The sequence below is a fragment of the Vicugna pacos genome, chromosome 32, assembly GCF_048564905.1.
Source record: "Vicugna pacos chromosome 32, VicPac4, whole genome shotgun sequence".
In the NCBI taxonomy this organism is placed as follows: Eukaryota; Metazoa; Chordata; class Mammalia; order Artiodactyla; family Camelidae; genus Vicugna; species Vicugna pacos.
This window is the reverse complement of record NC_133018.1, coordinates 15,878,551-15,899,542: the sequence shown is the minus strand read 5'-3', so window position 1 is coordinate 15,899,542 and position 20,992 is coordinate 15,878,551. Positions and strand designations below refer to the sequence as shown.

The 20,992-nt window shown below is 58.1% G+C and overlaps 1 protein-coding gene across 4 annotated transcripts in view; it reads left to right on the top strand.

Annotated features, from left to right (window-relative positions):
* The window catches only part of PXN (paxillin), a 42,401-nt gene that overhangs the window by 17,572 nt on the left and 3,837 nt on the right, over positions 1–20,992 (top strand). The window contains exons 2-12 of one of the 4 annotated variants that reach the window (XM_031670032.2): positions 12,783–13,012; positions 13,301–13,416; positions 13,857–13,993; positions 14,088–14,289; positions 15,071–15,206; positions 16,665–17,546; positions 18,664–18,939; positions 19,178–19,492; positions 20,112–20,213; positions 20,473–20,643; positions 20,768–20,941. In XM_031670032.2, coding sequence (XP_031525892.2) covers positions 12,783–13,012; positions 13,301–13,416; positions 13,857–13,993; positions 14,088–14,289; positions 15,071–15,206; positions 16,665–17,546; positions 18,664–18,939; positions 19,178–19,492; positions 20,112–20,213; positions 20,473–20,643; positions 20,768–20,941 — 2,741 coding nt within the window. The remainder of the gene's footprint in view (positions 1–12,782; positions 13,013–13,300; positions 13,417–13,856; positions 13,994–14,087; positions 14,290–15,070; positions 15,207–16,664; positions 17,547–18,663; positions 18,940–19,177; positions 19,493–20,111; positions 20,214–20,472; positions 20,644–20,767; positions 20,942–20,992) is intronic. The other 3 variants (XM_072952804.1, XM_072952805.1, XM_072952806.1) reach the window with 3 other exon arrangements.

Below are 20,992 nucleotides of genomic sequence, written 5' to 3'. Positions count from 1 at the left end.
CTCTTTCTGCCTGGGTCGCGAAGCTTTTCCCTCTCCCGTGGAAACAGGAGCCCTTGCTCTTAGTCAGTGACACCCAACTCCTCTCACCCCGGCTCTTCCCTCAGCGAGATGTGGGCTCGGACCGTGGGTGGGGCCAGGTGCCCACCCCTCTTGCTTGCAGGCAAGCCCCCCTACTCCCTGCAAGGGACGGTGCCCATGGAGGAAGACATCACAGCTCGGGGCACAGCAGGGAGGAGTGGATGGGGACAGAGACTTGCACTCTTTTCTTTCCTTTTTTTAATTGAAATGTAGTTGATTTATAATGTTGTGTTAGTTTCTGGTGTACAGGAGAGCATAGTGATTCAGTTATACATATATATACATATTCTTTTTCATTAAAGGCCATTATTTGGGGGGGGAGGCGGTAACTAGGTTTATTTACTTATTTTAATGGCGGTACTGGGGATTGAACCCAGGACCTCATGCATGTTACGCACGTGCTCTACCACTGAGCTATACCCTCCCCGCTACAAGATATTGAATATAGTTCCTTGTGCCATACAGTAGGACCTTGTTGTTTGTCTGTTTTGTACATAGTAGTTGGTTTCTGCTAATCCCAAACTCCTAATTTATCCCTTCTGCCCCTTTCCCCTTTGGTAAGCATGTTTGTTTTCTATGTTTGTGAGTCTGTTTCTGTTTTGTAAGTAAATTCATTTATGAGAGACTCAGCACTTTTAAAAAAGAGGAACAAGTGGTAGCGGGTGGCGCTTGGAGAGGGCAGTAGCAGGTGGTGCTTGATCAACTCGCTGACCTCCTTGGTGACCACTTCCTTTCTGGATGTAGAGAAAGACAGGAGGCGAGGCAGCAGCCCCAGCTGGCAGTTTTGTTCAGATCAGAGGTTGTCTCGTTAACCACAAGGTTCCCTGATTTTCCATACAGTTCTTCAGGGGCAGAAGTACAGGATTTCTTGTCCTGTGTGTCCTTGGGAAGTTTAGACCAGGAGTGGCCAGGGCAGCTGTATCCTCTGGTGCATAGCACACCGCCGGGCACAGAGCAGGTGCTGTGAGTGCAGAACGAGGGGATTCAATGCTCCTGACTTCGGCTGGCCTGCCCCCCGCCATAGGCGGCCCTTCTCCTTGGCCCCTCAGGGCCCCTCAGGCCCCTCAGGCTGCAGAGTCTAGCTTCCAGTGGCATGAGTGATAGAAATGGTCTCTCTGAACCATCACCCGAAAGAAGACAGTTCAAAAATCCAACTTCCAGAGAAACCTGTGGATGCTCTGTGCGTGGGCCTTGGGGACTTCCTGCCTGATGTTGTGGGGCGTTACACTCGGGCAGTGCTCTTGCCATCTGTCCTGGCTGCGCTGGGTTGGATTCCCAGAGCCCCAGATGTCTCGTCCGATAAAATTCAAATCAGGGCTGAGATGGATACCCTCCCCGCCCCACCATCAATCTTCTCATGGAACCAGCTGGGCATGGTGGAGGAAGGCGAGCTCTACCAAGCCAAGCTGAGCCCTGGGACCCTCTCTGCCACATCAGCCCCAGGGCACAGACCATCCTGGTTGGTTCTCCCATGGGGCTTGGTATCTGCTGGGCCCTCTGCCTCAGCTCTGGGGCTGGTGGGCTTCTTGCAGGAGGACTGCAGGGTCTTGTTTTGCTTCTGTTCCCGCCCTATCCTCCTCCTCCGCACCTTGATGTCCGCACATGTGAGCCCTGCCAGCGAGACTGACAGCCCAGAGGTCTCCCTGGATGCTTTTTGTTTCAGGAAGGTCTCTTTCCTTCCTTTTTTTTCTGTTGTGGTTTCTGAGTGTGACTCTGGTTAGCCAAAGCTGTGAGGACTGTGGCCTCCATCTGCTCCCTCCCTGTCCAGGGAGAAGCCAGTTTCCCAGTGCGTAGTTGGTTAGGATCTGCGCTTCCAGAGAAAGCTGTCTGGCCCTCCTCTGGACGATGGCTGGAGGCATCTTTCCATTGTGGATCAGCGACACCATCCCACCAGGGCCAGTGTAGGGCGCTCGGGACGGACTGGGACAAGACCTGGGGCTCCTGTGTGTGCAGTGGGCCCTCCCTTACCAGGAGGTGCTGACAGTCATTCAAATGGCCTGAGAATTTTGTCTTTTTCAGAACGAAGCAGATGGCTTCCCAACTTGTGAGACTGGATGGATGGCGTAGATACTTGTAGGGAAGCAAAAGTGTCATTGAGGGTCACCTGGGGCCTCTGCCTGGCTCTTTCCTGCCGCATCTGCCCTTTCCCTGCTCTTGACTGTCTCAGAGAGTGGTTCCAGCTGTGTTCTGCAGTGTCATACCCTACTGCTGACACTCGAGGCAGATAAGGATCATGAGCTGCCCATCTCTCTTCCGGAGTTGCTGCCTGGGGTTCTGAGCACCTCCCAAGCTCTTTCTCAAGAAAGCAGATTGGAACACCTGTAGGTGGGGTCGAGGGTCATGGAGTCGTCTTGAACCCACTTCAGTTTATTTTCGAAAAGTAAAAAGCAAATAAATCGCAGATGTCGTGATCCTTAGCTAAGGATAGTTGGTGGCACACCTCAGGCTGATCAGTAGCCTATCAGGCAGGAGATTCCTTGTCCCTCCTTCAGTTGGCTGTTTGGTGCCCTCAGTGGAGTCCTGACTGCCTTTCTCGTGATGATTTTCATCCCCCCTCTGCCTGATTCTGGTGGGGGCGGGGAGGCCACTGATACGTCTGTGCTGTGGAACAGTGGCCCACGCCCTTCTCTCTGTCCAGATAAGAAATCTGCGGGCAGTAAGCCAGGGCGGAAGTCAGCGCCTGGGGCAGCTCCTTGAGCACCATGCTGGGGCCCCTGCAGGGTGGCGCTGTGGGGAAACACTCTTGCAAGGTGACCCACCCGGCAGGGAGTTAGCCTCGAACATGGAGCTCCCTGTGCCACCACTAGGGGCTCTCCTGTAGCTCAGGACCCTGCATGAGGGGGACCAAGAAGAAGGGAGGCCCAGGGCAAGGGCCCCGGCAGAGGTGGGGGGGTGAGGCGGGGGTGGAGCAGCACCCCGGTGACCAGCCTTCTTGGGTTGCTCAGGGGCTCCAGAGACTGGTGCTTTGGAAGCAGAGAGTGTGGAGAGTGGTGACAGGCAGAACGAGGGACAGCTGCTGGCAGCCATGTTCTATCCCCGTGGGGTGGGCTCTGTGGTCCGGCAGAGCTGTCCTCGCAAGGGTGGGGACTGCGCCGGCCTGCAGAGTGTGCTCGTCAGACATCCCTGAACCTCTTTGTCCTGATCTGTAAAATGGGGTTGTGAGGCCAGCCTCCAAGCAGATGCTCAGTAAGGCTTATTTTACATCTCTCCCCGTGTCCTGGTGTCTGAGCTTCTTTCTGGCCACTCAGCTCTGTCTCTGGGTTCCTTTGTGGCACTCTGCAGGGCTCGGAGTCTCGGCGGCAGGAGCTGCTCTCCCCTGGCCTTGCTTCTCTGCGAGGTCGGGCTGAGAGCTCCCAGGGAGCTTGGGTAGCTCCTCTGTTGTCACAGTTCCAGGTTCAAAGCCGCAGGGCTCTCAGAGGCGGTGATTTCCTGGCGGAGACTTTCCGGCAGGCAGGCGGTGGAGCTGGCATGGGGGTGGGGGGCGCCCTGCAGCTTCTCTCTGGCCTCTGTCCCTGCTAGGGAGCGAGTCAGAGGCTTCTGGGCTCAGTTGATGTTCTCCGAGGAGGACTTGGAATAAACCCCAGGAACAGAGGGATGAGGTCAGTGGTTTGCCCAGCAAGGAGGCCCGAGTTAGTGACAGACCTGTCACAGCTCCCAAGATTCCTGGCTGCAGTCCCTGGCTCTGCCTCCTCCACCGGGTGATTGTGTCACAGTGGAGGGGAGGAGGCTCTCCCCAGCCATCAGCCATCAGCCATCAGCCATCGTGGTGGCTTGCACATACTTTTTGATTGATTACTCATCCTATGCTCTCTGAGGTGCTGAGCAACTCAAGCCCAGAATGTCTGCTAAATTGCCACCCCAGCTGGTGAGTGGTGGATTTGAACCCGTGCTTTCTGCTTGGCCACACAGCCATGCGGGCTGGGATGCCAGAAGGGTATGTATATATATACAGAGAGCCATGTGACCGTCCCAGCTCCCACGGCCACCATAGCAGCCAAGTCTCTGGTGTGGGTGAAGTGGCTCTGTGGTGCTGCCTGCACGTCACCTGAGCCCCCTCCGTGTGTAGAAGGCTCTTTGAAGCCTCACTTCTTGTCTTACAATTCGTCTGCGTTTTGCATTTGACTCCATGAAGTAGCCTTGCTCCTTTTAATTAAAGAAGCAGTGGTTTCAGTTTCTTGCTCCTGAGTCAGTCTGATCCTTAGAAGGTGTTCTGGTTTACTTTGAGGTGTTTCCCATGCCCCCGGCCCCCATCTGCCCCCTGGGGGTGTGGCTGTCCCTGTAGCTGGTGGAGGTGGTGGGGGCAGGGCACGTTCAATTATTGTGAATGAAGCCACGCTGCTGGGGAAAAGGAAGGGGGGGCCCAGTATGGCCAGAGAGGTGAGTTGCAGTGAGTCTTGTGAGAGGCTCCAGACTAGGATGCCAACCCCAGGGGTTCTGATCTCGTCCTGTGAGCAGGGAGGGCTGTCAGTGGCTGAGTACTGTGGTGCCCCCCGTGCTCGGCACACGTGCTCGTGCTGTGGATCTAGGGAGGGGGAAGGGGTCCCTGCCCTCAGAGGCTAAGCAGTCCAGTGGGCGAGGCAAGAATGATGTGCACACACACAGAAGCAGTGAGGTTTCGAGCTGCTGGTGTCTGTTGCAAGGGTTAGAGTGGGGGAACCCAGGGCAGGGGGCTGCCAGTCTAAATTGTCGGCTACCTTTGATGAAAAGAAAGGGAGGCAAGTAAAGGGGGAGGGGCCCATGAAGGAAGAACTGATGATCCTCGGTGACAGTGAAATTCGGGGAGCTGGGAGAGGGTCTCGTGTCACAGGTACTGAACCCAGGAAGGCGGCAAGAGAGAGCCAAGTGGGGAAACGGCCCAGCTGCCCGGGGCGGGGACGTGCTGGCCTGTTCCGTGGCCGTCTTGAGTTGTGTTCAGTAGTCAGAACTTGACTGGCCCAGAGCGGGTAACTAGTGCTATGAAGTTCCCAAACATTGGGAAAAGACTACAGCTCATTCTTGGAACAGGCAAACTTTTGAACCTTCTGTTCGGTTCTCTAGGGGGCAGATGACTCACTTCTGAGCCCCTCCTAACCTCAGTTGATGGTTAGTGGGGGTGAGAGGCCCTCGGGGCGCCCTGCTCTTTAACAGACCCACTTGCCTCAAAGAGCCCAGACTGCAGGAGTGGACTTCGAACGGCTGAGAAATACTCCAGCCGCCGAAGCCTCCTGGGTTTGAGGCTGTAGGGTTTTTTTGGTATGTAAATTCACATTTACCCATTGAAGGAACCGTGAGGTGGGCCTGGAGTTGGACCTGAGACGTGACCTTAAAAAGTCCAAAGTCTGTGAGTGACCTGAAGAGGTGGATGAAATCTGACCAATGAAATGTGTCCACAGTGTTCCTGGCCTTCTGGCTGAGGGCGGAGCCCTGAGCCTGCACTGAGAGGTGAATTATTTACAACAGAAAGGAGACTGCACTGTCCTGCCAGCCTGGACCTGCTGCTGTGTGTGTTGTGGGGGGTGGAGGTGTGCAGAGTACACCTGGCGGCTTCTCCCACCTGTTGCTGCCTTGCCTGCCAGAGCCCCATCAGACGGGGAAGGTGCGGCCGGCGGGGTTTGATCAGAGAGGGTGTCCAGTGCAGACAGGCCTGGTACAGTTGGGCTTCTGCCTGGAGCTCAGGGTGACCTCCGGAGTTACCTTTCCGCCTTTATTCTCTTGAGTCTCTGGTTACCTGTGCTCTGTGACCCTGGATGCCAGCCAGGCACCCAACAAAGAGCCAACCTGCCGGCAAACGCACATTGTCTGCCTTGCAGGGAAGGGCTTGGCAGACAGGAAACCGCCCTCGTAAGGCATGTGGGAAGCCCCGGAAGAAAAGCCTTCTCCGAAGGGCCACCTCCCACCTCTCCCGACAGAAGATTGGAAGACTCCGGCCTTCTCCCTGGTTTCCTGTGTGTCAGCCCCTGCTCACACTTCCTTCAGGGCTGAGAGTAAAATGGCAGTTCCTGCTGAGTGAGGCGTGAGTCAGCGAAGGAGACAGTGGCTGTGTCTTCATAACCTCCAGGCACGGTTATTAAATATTTAAATGACACTACAGTATTGGTTGTTTCTCATCCATCACCTTAGGGAGAGCAGTTCCTGTCTGGGATTCAGATAATAGCAGTATCTTGAATTTAGACAAACTCCTAAGAGCTCCAAAAGGTTGTGTATAAATCTCACTCGAAATCGTATAATCTCCTCCTCAGAGCTTGCTCCCGGACATAGAAACAGATTGGGGTCTGCCTGTTTTACAGACAGAAGACCACCCAGAGAGGCGGTTTGACCTGATGATGGGCCCTGGCATCCCGACCTGGCTGTGTTCTCTGCTTTCGGTTCCTTCCCCATCTTTCCCTCCCTCTGTCATTCAGCCATTCATTCTAGCTGCTGGGGATGTGGCATCGAGCAAGATAGACAAAACCTCTGCTCTCGAGAGCTTAATTCTTGGAGAGGAGTCAGGCAGTTGACAAGCACCCACATTGGCAGGGAAGCCCCTCCGGGAGGCTGAGTTCCTAGTCAGTGTCCAGGCCCTGGGTCTGAGGGCTGGCTGGTGCCGCGCAGATCTGGCCTGATTGTAGATCGGCCCTTTCTGGTCACAGATCTGCCTTTCCTCCCAGGACAGTTATCAGGATAAATATACCCAGCTCCCCATTCCTGGGGAGTTACTCACAGAGTAAAAGTGCCCCACCGTGGATTAGATTACCTCTGCTCATGTGCTCAGGGCTGGGGGAGGGGGAGACCCGCCTCCTCCTCCTGCTCTCCTTCCTAATCTGGAAGAGTCTCAGCAAAGGGGCCCAGATGAGACCATCTCTGCGAGAGGAGCCGATTCTGCTGTTTACATAGCTCCTTCCTTAGGAAGGGCCGAGCCCCACTCACTGCTTATGTCCCTGAGTGCGTGCAGCCTTAAGGAGGCTGGGCAGCTTCTCCTCTGACCCTTGAGGCCAAGGCTGCACAGGTGGTCAGCAGCAGGGCCGAACTCCCTTGCCCAGAGTTCCGAGTCCAGCAGGATAGGCAGGCCAGAAGGTGGGCCTCTTCAGGACCTGAGGGCAGGGGACTTGCCAATCCGGTGCTATCTCTCTGAGAGCCTGAGTCTCATATTAAATGTCGGGGATGGACGGTTGGCCCTGGGCTGTTGGGAGGGCCCTTGTGCAGGGGCAGCCCCTTAAGGCCTGTGCTCAAACTCTGGGAGGTGTTTGCCACACTTTCCTTCTGCTCCTTAGCTCCTGAGGAAACCATGCCAGCACATGCCTGGGGGAATGAAAGCTGAGTTAAAGTGGCCTGCAGTAAGATCTTATTCTTATTGTGGACCTCGCCTAGGCCAGGCCTCGAGCATACAGGGCATGTTGAGATGGGAGCTTCCTGATGGCCACAGGACTCCACCTCTTCTAGCGTGGCCTGGGGCTGGTGTGGCAGAGAAGCCTGTAAACCCTGGGATGGGATGACACTCCATCGTGAAGACCCAGTGGGGAGGCTTCTCCAGGGCAACTTTGTCTTCCCCAGAATGGTGCCCCCAGCTGCTGATCCAGGATTGTGGCATCCTCTGCCTTCAGGACTGGGGTGGGCTGGGGAGGCGCTTTCCTCCTCCCCATCCAGGGCTAACCATCTCTCTGGGAGGGAACTCCCATGTGCTTAGCAACTCCCCTTTACAGAGTTGTGCTAACTCCAGGGACTGTGCTAAAAAAGCACTTTATATTCGCTCACGCAATCCTTCCTCCTGTAAGATGGTGGAATTCCCATCGGACACACAAGAAAACCAAGACACAAGAGCAGATTAGCAGCCTGGTGAAGCAACTCAGCCCCTTTCTGTGGGACTCAGAATCCCCCCGTGCGCGTTCTAACAGCTAGTGTCCTCCGAGCCTGGGGGAGAGAATGGAATAGCTCTGGTTTGTCCCCCACTCCCCGCCACGCATTTGAGGGATCTTGGATGGCCCTTTATCTCATTCTCTTTGGCACCCGTCCAGCTCCAGCCTCTGATCTTAACAGTCTTTATCCCATACTAAGAAGTAGCCTGGCTTGGGTAGGGAAAGCCAGGCTTGTGAGAGAAGCCTGACCTGTTTTTATTCTCCAGTTGAGGGTGGAGGTGGAAGGGGTTCATTGATTTCCTTTTACTTATTATTGGGTGTCATGTGTCTCTGGGTTAGCCCAGGTCTGGGAGCTGCAGTCTGGGAGAGATCCCCTACACTAGGGGGCCAGGGGCTCCCTCTGTTCTGTGCTCCTGGGCTGGTTTGGGAATGTGAGAGGCACAGCTGTGGCATTTGCCCTGGAATGCAGGCCGATTGGCCCCTAGGTCCCCTCCCTCCATGGGCAGAGAGCCAGGACACCTGAGTCTTAACCGCCTCTGGGCTGCGGACCCAGCGGCTCCCACCTGGCCCTCAGGATTATGCTCAGCTGGTGGCTCCTGGGGCCCAGGAAAGGGCCTTTTGCTTTGCCTGGCCGCGGTGCACTGTGCCCACCCAGCTGCCAGTCCCAGGGCAGCCTTTGGATCCAAAGCCACAGAGGCTCTGAGCGCCTGCTCAGATGTGGACACGAGGTGGGGACAGGGGCACCACCCGCGCCGCAGTGTCTGCAGAGGAGGCAGTGAAAGCGAGGGCGTACATCTGTCTCTGGGTCTCTGGAGCCCGATGGGCTGCGTCACTCTCGGGTCACACCTTCAAATGATAGTGTCCTCCAGACATGGTCCAGAGGCTTGACATCCAGACCTCCTTGTGCTCCTCCTCAGTCTGTTCCGTCCCTCTAGCTCAGTCAGGCATTCCCGGTACTGAAACTTCCCCGGTGCGCCCATGGCCGGGGGCTCCCGGTCTTCCCTGGCTCGAAAATACCGTGATTGCGCGAGGTTACCTTCGGTTATTCCCCAGGCGGGGAGCGACGGGCCGATTGCGCCCTCTGGCGGACAGCGGCGGACGGTCCGCACCCCTTCGCCGCCAGGGCGCAGCTGGGTGGCCTTTGCCCCTGCTGGGCTGCAGACTTTGCATAAACTCCCCGGCACCCAGCTCCAGGAAGAGAGCCCTTCCCCTCCACACATACGTTGAATGGATTCACCCAGAGACTGGGCTTTCCCTCTTCCCAGATGGAAGTGCCAGAGCCTGCATCACTTGGACGGCAGAGGCAAAAAGCCTGCAGAATCTAGGGTGGTTTCCTCCAGAAAGGGGCTGAAAAACCCCAGAGAGAGAGAGAGCTCCTTCTCCAGGGTCCCAGTGGCTCTGACTTGTCTCCAAGGCCTCAGGCCTGGACCCAGAAGCTTGATGGAACGATGCTGAGGAAGTTTGAGGCCTTCCTTATCCTGAACAAGTGAGCCCTGCTGCTTCAGATACTGCTTCTGTGTGTATGGAAGGCGCTCTCCCCACGTGTGGGAGGGAGGGAGGGTGTGTTCCAGTGCTACTATTGTCTTTGAGACCTTCTTTGAGGTCTATGTAGAATGAACCTCTGAGCCTGTCCCTAGGGTATTCAGAGCTGGAGCCAGGAAGTAGCTGTAGCTGAAAACTAGCCCCCCACCCCCACCCAGCGTGGGGCGCTGACTGTAAGTGGACTTCCTTTCCAGTCCTCCGTCTGGCACCTCTGTGTACTCAGGCAGGGGAGGCGTTTGCTGAGATTGCAAGGAGACTTTGGCCTGTCACCACTTTGTAGCCTGCAGGACACTGCAGGCTTCTGTGCCCACAGAACCCAAAGTCGAGGCCAGTGGTACCCTTCTGTGCCTCCTGGGTTCCTGGCTCTCCCCTGCGGTGCTTGTGGGAGGTTTTGGGGGATGGTGACACCAAGTCCTGTCCATCACTGAGCAAAGACTGAGGACAGAGAGGGAGGAGGAGCTACACCACAGACCCCACAGTTGTGCACATCCTCTCTCACTCGGATGCGAGTTTGGACAATGATACGCCTTCTCTCTCTGACATCCGCACGTGTTTCCCTTTGAACGTTACTTTATTACTTTGCTTTTCTCTTCAAGGTTGCCCTTCTCTTGTCCTGCCGGGGTCCTACCCACAGAGGACTGAGAAGTCAGCACCTTGTACCCCAACCTGACCTCCCTGGAGGAAAATCTTTTTCTGAATTTCATAAAGCAAATAAGATGTGTTTGCAGCTTTCTGTGTTGTGGCATCTGCAGTCCCATAGACACCTCACACGAGTGCTTGTGAGTGGGGGAGTAGGAATCCCAGCTTCATGAGGAGACTGAGCCTTGGGGGAGCTGCATAGTTTGCTTTGTGGCCGTGGGAGGGGCCGACAGTGGAGCTGGGACCAAGCTCAGGTTTGGCTCGGCTCCACAGCCTGCGATCTTTTGTCCATCCCCCGGGACTGCTCCTTCTGACCAATAGATGTACCCCTGGTGAAAAGAGTCTGTTGAAGTCATAAATCAGAGTCTAGTCCTTAAACCAATAAGCAAGGCTTAGAGTCAGGCCGTGAGTGGAGTGGGCGAAGGTGTTTGATGCCCTGGCTCAGAAAGTTTGACGGGGAAGGTTAACTGTCTGTCTTCTGTTGCATGTTTGGAGCCCGGGTCCCAGCTGTCACATTAGCTGGCTCAGGCAGTGTGGGGATGTGCCAATGCCTCTCTGAGTCTCAGTCCTGCCCCCTGTGCTGGTGGTGGTGTGAGGGGGAGGCAGGTGACACAGGTGAAGCTCCTGGCTCGTGGGGGAAGAGCCAGCATGGCAGCTGCCCCCAGTACCCACCAGGCTTGCACTTGTTGCCTGCTCTTGGGGGCTGGCCCTGCCTGTGGTGGAGGAGGGACCTGCCCCTGCTGGCCTGGGCCCAGAGGAGACAGTGACACCGTGTGAAGCCAAGGCAGCAGGTCTGGCCGTGGAGAGGCCACTGGGATTGGCTCCGGACGCTAGTTCCTTTTCTCCTGTTACCTAGACACACGCTGACTCCCTCTAGTTCCGGTTTGCTGGAGACAGGAAGTCAGACTTCTTCCAAAGGCCCCGGAGCAGGAGGGGCTGTAAGAACTGACCTTCCTTGGAAGTCGGGAGGCATCCCAAGCCTGGGAACAAGCTTCTGATCAGCTGGGTAGGAGCCTGGGGCGGGAGTCACCAGCCTCAGGGGTAGGAGATCAGCGCAGGCAGCTGAGGAGGTGTGGGCCCGCAGGCCCAGGCCCCGGGGTGGGGTGGGGGCCCTTGCTTCCTTCTTCCTTCCTCTGAGCAGGGCTGGGGTTGGGGACAGGGCCACCAGGAAGGATCAGACTGGCAGCCCTCAAAGCTGGGTCCCTGTCACTCAGGAAGTTGTGCCGTTTAAATCTGGTGTCATCTTGTGATCCCATCAGCCTCCTTCAGGGCAGATTATTGGGGTTTGGGGCCTCTGAGGAGTCAGGCAGTCCTGTCACTTTCCATCTGTGTTATCTGGGGCTAGTCCCACCACCTCTCAAAGCTGGTTTCCCATCTGTAAAGGGAGGGTGAGAGTTCCAACGTCACGGGACGTTGGGAGGATTAACTGAGACCATGTATGAAATGTGCCCAGGACAGTGCCTGTTACGGGTAAACAAATGACCTTGGAGCCAGCTATCACTTTTTTTTCTTTTTGAAGGGAGAGGTAATTAGGTTTATTTATTTATTTAATAAATTATATTTTTATTATTTTTTAAATTTGTTTTATTTATTTTTTTGTGGGTAGGGTGTTACTAGATTTTTAGATGGAACCCAGGACCTCGTGCATGTTAAGCACTCACTCTACCACCAGCTATACCGTCCCGACCCTAGCCAGCCATTGCACTCTGGTGATTATTATCAGGGGGGCCAGGGACCAGGCATCCCCCACCCCAGCAGGTCAGCAGGCAGGTAGCCCAGAGCATGGCAGGAATGAGGGCGTGGCATGTGGGGCCGGGCTCTGTAGGCTGTGGGGCTGTTGAGGGTCCTAGGAGGGGAGGATCAGCAGTTCCTGTGCCGCCCTCAGCTGTATCCTTCTTGTCTGGGGGCTGAGGAGACGCAGGGCCCCCTGTTGGCCGCCCATTGCTGGGGTGATGGAAGCTTGCACTAGAGGGTGGATTCGGCTCCCTTGCTGCTGTTAAAAGCAGAATGGTGGGGCCCTGGAGCTTCTGGGGCCAGGCTGCTTGCCAGGCTTCGGCAGAAACAGCCTACAGAGCAGTCTGGCCCCCTCTGCCGAGGGGGAGGGAACGCTGCACCAGCCTCGTCCCAGCCCCCACCTCTCCATACACCTCCCGCAGAGCCCAGAGACTCCGGAGGAGTCTGGAGCCTGAGCTTTGGCTTCTACCAGGTCAGAAAGGGCAGGTGCCACCCCAAGGACCCCTCCAGTTTAGGTGCTGAGAAGGCCTAAGCTCTTGGAAATTAAGTGCGACCTGGCAGTGCCCGGGCCCCTCCCTGTGACGTGGGGCCCCTCCTGCCCCGCCCCTCCTCTCCGCCTGGCCCTGCGGGTAGTCGGAGTGCCCGGTTCCAGGCAGGCATTTCTGACTGCCAAGCCAGCGAGCCGCGCGGCCCTGTCTGGAGGGAACACAGGTGCCCGACTCCCAGAGGTAGGAGAGCCCCCAGGGTGGCCCCAGGAGCATCCAGAGTGCCTTTCTGGGCTGCAGAGAAGAGCTGTGGGAGATGCTCTTAGCCAGGCTGGTCTGCGCCAGTCCCGTCCTGACCTGGGGCTGGCCGTGTCTCCGATGGGCGGGGCAAGTACTCAGAGGTCATTAACTTTTGGGTACAGGCAGGGAGAGTGCTGCCTTTGGAGACTTAGTGCCCAGGATTCCTTTTCTTACCTGCGCCTTCTCTCTGCAGACGCCCTGCTGGCGGACTTGGAATCCACCACCTCCCACATCTCCAAACGGCCCGTGTTTTTGTCTGAGGAGACCCCCTATTCGTACCCAACTGGAAACCATACGTACCAGGAGATTGCTGTGCCGCCCCCTGTCCCGCCTCCCCCATCCAACGAGGCCCTCAATGGCACAATTCTTGACCCCTTAGACCAGTGGCAGCCCAGTGGCACCTCCCGATTTGTCCACCAGCAGGTAAAGTGGGGACCAGGGGTCGAAAGTCAGCTTCGGGGCAAAAGGAACTTGTCTGGCAGTGGCTCAGAGAGCCGGGGATCAGGGGAGTGGGGAGAAGAGGCATGGGACGTCCGGCTCTCCCCACCCTGCACCACCACGTGAGGGCAGTGACCAAGTGTTAATCACCTGTCTCCCAGCCGAGTGTGGAAATTCCCTGGTGAGACTGGCTGTGAGCAGGAGCCTCCCGGGGATGACTTGGGTGGTTCCTTTTCCTCCTCTGGGAATCTCTGAACACATTTCTTCCTGCAGCCTCAGTCCCCGTCCCCCGTGTACGGCTCCAACGCCAAAACTTCCAGTGCCTCCATCCCCCAGGACGGCGTGGGCCCTCCGTGTTCCCGAGCCGGTGAGGAAGAGCACGTGTACAGGTATTGCCCAGTCCCCACCCCCACCCCCCGCTTGGAAATCCAGCGCAGCGGCCTGGCTGGGGGCAGCTGAGGCCAGGGACCAGGCATGGCCACGGCCCTCGGTGTCGGGGGGAGGTGGGCGTTCTGCCTCCAGGGTCATTGGGTTAGACTGCAGAAAGCCTGAGGTGCCTGGCCAGTTCCTGAGGCCTCTCCATTGGGTCGGTGGCCTTATCACTGCCATCTCCTGCAGCGGCCAGGGTGGCTGTCACATCACCCTGCACTGAGGAAGGTTCAGGAACTGAAGCAAGACTTCCTTCCTACCCTCTCTTTACCACAACCCGTATCCACTCTCCGTCTTCTGGCTGGCAGAGACATTGCACCCCGCCCCCCACCTGTTCTCCTTGAGGACTTGGGGGCCACCCGAGCATTGCTCACCGCAGTCTCCCCTCTGCCTCTCAAAGCTTTCCCAACAAGCAGAAGTCAGCCGAGCCGTCACCTACTGTCATGAGCTCCTCCTTGGGCAGCAACCTTTCAGAACTCGACCGCCTGCTACTGGAGCTGAATGCGGTGCAGCATAACCCCCCGGGCTTCCCCACAGGTAGGACGAGGTGAGACCCCGCCCCAGGCCCGCCTGCCGGCCTCTAGGCTCCCCCAGGGCTTAGGGATGAGCAGCTTTTCTCTCTCTTCCCAAGATGAGGCCAACTCAAGCCCTCCCCTGCCCGGCGCTCTGAGCTCCCACTATGGCATCCCGGAGAATAACAGCCCGCTGGGGGGCAAAGCCGGGCCGCTGACCAAAGAGAAGCCCAAGCGGAATGGGGGCCGGGGCCTGGAGGACGTGCGGCCCAGCGTGGAGAGTCTGCTGGACGAGCTGGAGAGCTCCGTGCCCAGCCCTGTGTGAGTGTCCGCGGGGCCCTCCCAGGCAGAGGGAGGCCTCGCCCAGCCCATCCCCTGCTCCGGTGTCTGTCCTCTCATCCCCGGTATCACATGTTCCCTCTGAAAGTGTCCGTTGTTTGCCGGGCCCCGAGGGATGGTGGTGAATCACACAGAAACCATGCCTGCCTTCAGCGAGCCACGGCCCTCAGAAAGGACAGCCGCTGTACAGGCTGAGGGCGCCGGTGGCCAGCGGCTGCCAGTGCAGGCTTTGGAGCAGCACAATAGGGTTCATAGCTTGGCTCCGCCCTTACTGACTGTCGTCTCTTGAGCCTTTGTTTTCCCATCTGTAGAATGGGAGAAGGGATATGGGATGATGGGACACACGTAAAGCGCTGCACATGATATGCGTGGCAAGTGCCTACCAGGCGTCGGCTCTGCTCGGTGTTAGCACCTTGTTGGAACAGCCTCACTCGTACACACAGTGCGGTGGGGGATGCGCAGGACGCTTGGGCTTGTTGAACAGGCGGGCTTGAACTTGGTCTTTCTGGGAAAGGGGCTGCCTGAGCTGCCCTCTCTTCTCCCCTGTCAGCTCACCTCAGCGCTCTGGCCCCTTGGCTGACAGCAGCCGCCTCCCAGGGATGAGTCCCCAGGAGAGACTGGGGGCTGATGGGCTTCTCCAGTGTTGGGGGTGGTGGGACCTCAGTGTCAGAGCTGAGATGGTGATCCCCTGTGAGGGGAGGGCCACGCTGGGGGAGGGCAGGCTGGACGCTGGGGCCCCTGCTCATGCCACGCCTGCCTGCAGCCCCGCCATCACTGTGAACCAGGGCGAGATGGGCAGCCCCCAGCGCGTCACCTCCAGCCAGCAGCAGACACGCATCTCGGCCTCCTCTGCCACCAGGGAGCTGGACGAGCTGATGGCCTCACTGTCGGATTTTAAGGTGCCTTAAGGCCCCTCCTCTTCCCTGCCCTGTTCCCTCAGGCCCCTCTCCCTTCTTCTCCTCCCACTGGAACTCGGCCCCTCAGTGTGTGGGTGCCTCTCCCTGAGCCTGGGACCCCGCAGGCAGTGCCCTGGCCTTATCAGGATAGGGGGAAGGGAGGGCCCAGCCAGGCTGCTCCGAGACTGAGCTGCCTTACAGCCTGTGAAGGCAAGAAAGTGCTCGGAGGGACATTCCTTCCTCCCTGGGTGCTCCCAGCTCCCAGCCACCCAGGGAAGGGATCAGAGGCTGGGACAAAGGGCCCTGTGTTGATGCTGCTCTTGGGGGAGGGTGTTCCCTGCTGGGCATGTGGGACTTGGGATCCTGTGCCGAGAGGTCTTTAGCCCTGGAGCCTCATCTCCCACGCTGGAGCTGTCCTCAACGCGTCCTCTTTCTTTCTGCCTCTGGCTCCTGAATCCACAGGCCTCCTTTGCCAGCCTCCTTCCATCCTCTGTGGTCCTCTGAGTCCCCTAAGTTGCCTGGGAGACCTCACCCATCAGGCTTCTGGGCTAGTCCTGTGTGAGGTGCCCCCCTCCCCCCGGGCCTCCCCAGGCCTGCCAGGCCCGAGATGTGTTATTTAGAGGATGCATTGCATCCCTGGGGGCTGATATTGACTGAGCTCTCCAACGGTTGCTGACTCTGCCCTTCCACATGGATTGGCCAGACCTTGGGGCATGACTTAGAGAAGCTGAGAAGGGGAGCCAGCTCTTGGCCCTGATGGTGCCTCCCGCCTCCCTTCAGCTGGGCTTTCAGCGATGGGGTGGAGCTCGGGGGGGGGGCGAGGTGGAGGGATGGGAGTGACCGAGCTGGTGACCCCCGTGTCCCAGCAGCTCTGAGCGCCAGGGTCAGAAGGCAGGTCAGCAGTGAGTCCGTCAGGCTCAGGTGTCAGCCCCGGTGCCCGTTAGGCTGTGCTGCTTTCTGAGACTGCGGTGTCTCGCTGCCCCTGGAGAAGCTCCGCTCGTTCTAGCTGTAGAGGTTGTAGCCTCTTGGGCAAGGACTCGGGGTGCAGGGAGCTGGGGTTGTCTGGGCAAGACAGAGCCAAGCGCTGGGCCGAGGCTGCAGCAGGCAGGGTCCTGCCTGCTGCTGGCCCTCCCTTGGTCGGTGCCCGGGCCGACCTCCCTGTGGTCCACCTCCCTTCCGTCTGCTCTGACAGGCCTGGCTCAGAGGCTGCATTCTGCTGCTGAGGTTTGACGGGGGTCCAGGATGTAGAGCCCAGGAAAACTTCTCTAGGAGGCCTGGGTCTTTTTCCAGGGCCAGTCCTCATGCTTCGGCTTCCCTGCCACCTGGATGAGACATCTGGCCAGGGTAGATGGTGGCTCTCAGAGCCCTGAGGCCAAGCTGGTCCCTTGCAGTGAGCTTCCTTCCTCACCTCTCCTGTCTCTCTCTCCTTCTCCTTTGCCTTTTGTCTTTCTCCTCCTCCAGACCAGCTCCTCTGCTGTGGCCTTGAGCTCCCTGGGGCTGCACGGCTCAGCTCCATCCCCACACCAAATGTTTCCTCCTCCTCCTCCTGCTGGCCCCTCTGTGTTCCTGCCACCCACTAAGAAACCCTCCCCTGCAGGCCCTGGCCACACCCTGGAGGCCCTCAGCACTGAGGACAGTGATAGCACACGGGGCCTTCTACCTCCTGTGGCCCCCAGCTGGCTTGATTTGGCTGGCCTCGGGGTGATGCCTGACATCCGCAACTCAAGTTTTCCCTCTTCAGAGGGTTCTCTGGGGCCATTGAGTGCAAAGAGCCAGGCTTGTGTTTGGGGGGACCCAAACCTGGTGGTTGAGCTCTCCAGGGCACCCCCTAGCCATACTGTACTTAGTGCTGGGTGTGCAGGTCCCCAGGAGGCTGGGGACCCCCGAGTGCCATCGGCCAACCCTTTGTGCCCAGAGGAGGCTGTGGCTACCTCATGGGAGCAGCCCAGGGCCCTGGGGACACTCAGGCCTGAGACCCCGCTGGGAGCTCTGCCCAGCTTCCAGGAAGTAGCTGAGCAAGCCATCGTGGCTACAGACCGGCAGGCTATCTTACCAGATACCTGGAGTCTCACGAAGGAACGTGGACGGCAGAAGGAGAGGGCAGGGCCGGAGCCAGGGGAGCCGGAGAGCGGCTGCCCGGCCCTAGTTGACAAGAAGCAGTTAGGTGGAGAGATGCCCACGGTGGGCCGCCCAATCAGGCCAACCCAGGGACCTGAGACCCCCAGGAGGCCAGAGGGTACCGCTGAAGCTGCTGCCGAGGCCGGGAGGGAACAGCCGGAGCTTCTACAGGCCGTGGTCGTGGACACGCCCAGCACCACGGAGAGGATTTCCACCTCTGGCCAGGCAGGCGTGAGCTCTTGTGGTTGCTCGGCATGGCCCTGGCCATCCTCACGTCAGCCATCCCTGGCTGACTGCATGTGGCCTCCCCCTCTGCGCATGTCTGCTTGGGCAGCCCATCCCCAGGTGCTGTGGCCTGAGACCCGGGCGACCAGCACTGGGCAGCAGGCTCCGTGGGGCCAGCGGGGCTCCCTGGGCCCTGGCGTTTCTCTCAGTGACACCCTGCCCCTTGCTTTATGGAGGCTTTTTCCTTTAGATGAGCTTCCCCCGACATCCTGATGGGATGTGTGTGGCATATTAAAAGCACGGGCTTTGGAACCAGATAGAACTGAGTACAAGCCTCGCCTCCAGCCCTTGCTCCCTGTGAGACCCTGGGCAACCCCCCACCAGCCTCAGTTTTCTCATCTTTAAAATGAGAGTAACAGAGCATTTCCCCCCAAGGTTCTCCAGAGGATTGAATGAAGTAATGCCTGGAAAGTGATTAAAAAGAACACAGCACGTGGTCCCCAATAAGCCATGGCTGGTGATAGTGTCATTATTTGCTTCTTGCTTGGTTGAAATTTTAGGCCCTTTTCAAAACAAAATAAAACAACAACAAAAAACCAAACTGCTTGACACAACATTGTAAAATGACTATTACTCAATTAAAAAAAGTTAAAAACAAAAACAAAAGCAAGCAAGCAAACAAACAAAAAACCCAAACTGCTAGAAACAAGTAGGTTATAATAACAGCAACAACAAGAAAAAGCTGGCTGAAAGATTTACTGGGAGGAAAGATCATACTTTTCTATTAAAAATGAAAAAAGGAAGGAAGGGCAGTCTTGTGCTCTCATAAGAATGTCCATTTACAAGCATAATTCTTGTAATAATCCTTTAAGGCAGTTGAGAAAATACCAGTATCCCATTTCAAGGATGGAGAAGCTGAGGCCCTGGATGTGACATGTCTTGCCCAAGGTCAGGGCTGACTTGAAGGGAGTCTGCTCTGCCCACCCCCATCCCCCTGCCTCTCAGCTCAGCTTGGCCCTTCTCTGGTTCTGCCCTCCGACCTGGGGGCCCCTGAGTGTGGACTGAGCAGCAGCGGCTGAGCCCAGAGTGGCCTGTGACAGCCTCCCTCCCTCCTCAGATCCGCTCCGTGATCAGGAGGAGCCGGGAGACGGGCCACGCGCACCCCATGTCCCGGGAGCCCTCCCCTCGCCGCAGGCTGGACCCCGCCGCCCTGAGCAGGACCCCGTCCCAGGAGCGGCTCATCGCAGAGCTGCAGGGCCGGCTGGGCATCCAGCCAGAGGCGGAGGCAGATGTGGGGGACCCGGGGGCCTCTGCCAAGGACTGGCTGGCTGAGGGCATCATCATCACCGTGCAGCCGCGTGGGAGGCGGGCTGGGGGGCAGCTGGTAGAGAAGGTAGCCGGCCCAGAGCTGGGCCAGCGAGGTCCTCTTGTTCTTCCTTGGCCCTGGCTGGAGGGGAGGTTTGGCGCGTGGGGGGTCCTGCATCCTGTGACCTTGTGAGGCTGGCCTCACTCTTGGTGCCAGAGTGGGAAGGCCCTGGGCAGCCCAGGGGACGTCCCCTCTCATGTTCCTGCTGGTTGAGCTGGTGCTTCCTCTGTTGTCTTCATCTCTCTCCCTCCTTTCTTCCTCTCAGGTTGTCTTCCCTCCCGGCTCACCCATTCCCCTGAGAAGAACCTTCTCTATTCTGCCTTCTCCTTCTCCTACCGGCCCTTTGCTCCAGCATCGCAAAGACGCCTCTGCCAGCAGCTCTTCTCCCCCGCCCAGCCTGCCCGCCTCCTCCACCCTGGGGCCCTCAGCTCTCCCCCTCGGCTCCCCCGGGGTCCGGAGTGCTGGGGCAGGGCCTCGGGAGGATGATGCGCAGGACCCCACCCCTCCCACTCCAGCACCCCACTCTGTGAGGTCCGTGGGCTGCCAGACCGACGAGGACCCGCTCTTCCCCTCGATGCAGGCAGGCCTCGGGGCCCTGGCACCGGCCCTCCCTGTGCCTGTCCTTATGCCTGAGCTGTGTCCCCACCCTGTACATGTGTGCACACACACACGTACACACACACACGCACACACACACACCACACACACACTCTGTCCTTCCATCCACAAGCTCTGCACAATACCACAGCCCTTCCTTAGACCTGGCCTTAACTTGATGTCCCTGGTCCTACCCTGGAGATGTCAGTTGACTTCTTTCTTCCCAGTGGGGCTTCCCCTCAGCCCTGCCCTAGGCTCTGAGCAAGCCGTTCCCAGAAGGGAAGCCAAAACGTGCTCCCCGCCCCCGGCCCCCGGCGCAGTACCTGCAGGTTCTCCTTGCTCTCCGGCCCCAGTCATCTCCCCTCCCTAAGTCCCATGCCTCTCTCTCCCTCTTCATCTGTCCCTGGGCCTCTCTCTCCTGGTTGGTTTTCTCTAGACTTTTCCTCCTGATTTTGGTCCTGCCAGTGGAGGGAAAAAAATCCATCCTCTTATCTCATCCTAAATTCCTTTTTGTAAAATGGTTTAGTGACAAGTTCTCATATTCTTTTTTTCTTAATTAAAAAAAAAAGAAATTCTTATTCTTGTTTCCTCCCCCATCTAAGATCCAGAGCCTGGAGCAAAGAGCGGACGGAGAGCTGTGCTGGGTGGCTGGCTGGCCTCCAAACGGCAGGCAGAGCAGCCCGGAAGGGCAGGACGAGGGAGGGGTCAGTGCCGAGGCTGGGGCTTAGGGTCCTGCTAGCCGTGTGTTCCGGGGCTCTGTCAGGTCTGCAGGGTGCCCTGCCCTCTGACCACCAGGATGTCTTACAGATGCCACTCCCACCTTGAGGGCTCCCAAGGCCCCTGGAGGAGGTTGCACACCCTGCTTTGATCAGCCCATCTCTCCGGGAGGGAGAAAAGCCCCTGGTGCTGGGAGACCCCCTCCCCCTGGATGTCCTGACCAGCCCTCTCTCCCTGCCTCCACAGTTCATGGCCCAGGGGAAGACGGGGAGCAGCTCTCCCCCAGGGGGGCCCCCAAAGCCCGGGAGCCAGCTCGACAGCATGCTGGGGAGCCTGCAGTCTGACCTGAACAAACTGGGAGTCGCCACAGTTGCCAAGGGAGTCTGCGGGGCCTGCAAGAAACCCATTGCGGGGCAGGTGATGATGAGGGTTGGGGTTGGGCAGGGAGGGAGCGGCAGAGGGGCACGGGACCGTTGCTTCTCTGGGGCAGGTGCTCCGTGGCAGGCCCAGGTCCTGAACCACATCCTGCCTCCCTCCTCAGGTCGTGACTGCCATGGGGAAAACGTGGCACCCAGAGCACTTCGTCTGCACCCACTGCCAGGAGGAGATCGGGTCCCGGAACTTCTTCGAGCGGGATGGCCAGCCCTACTGTGAAAAGGACTATCACAACCTCTTCTCTCCGCGCTGCTACTACTGCAATGGGCCCATCCTGGATGTGAGTTCCCGGGTGCAGGGGGTGCCGTCCGAGGCTCAGAGAGGTCGTGTG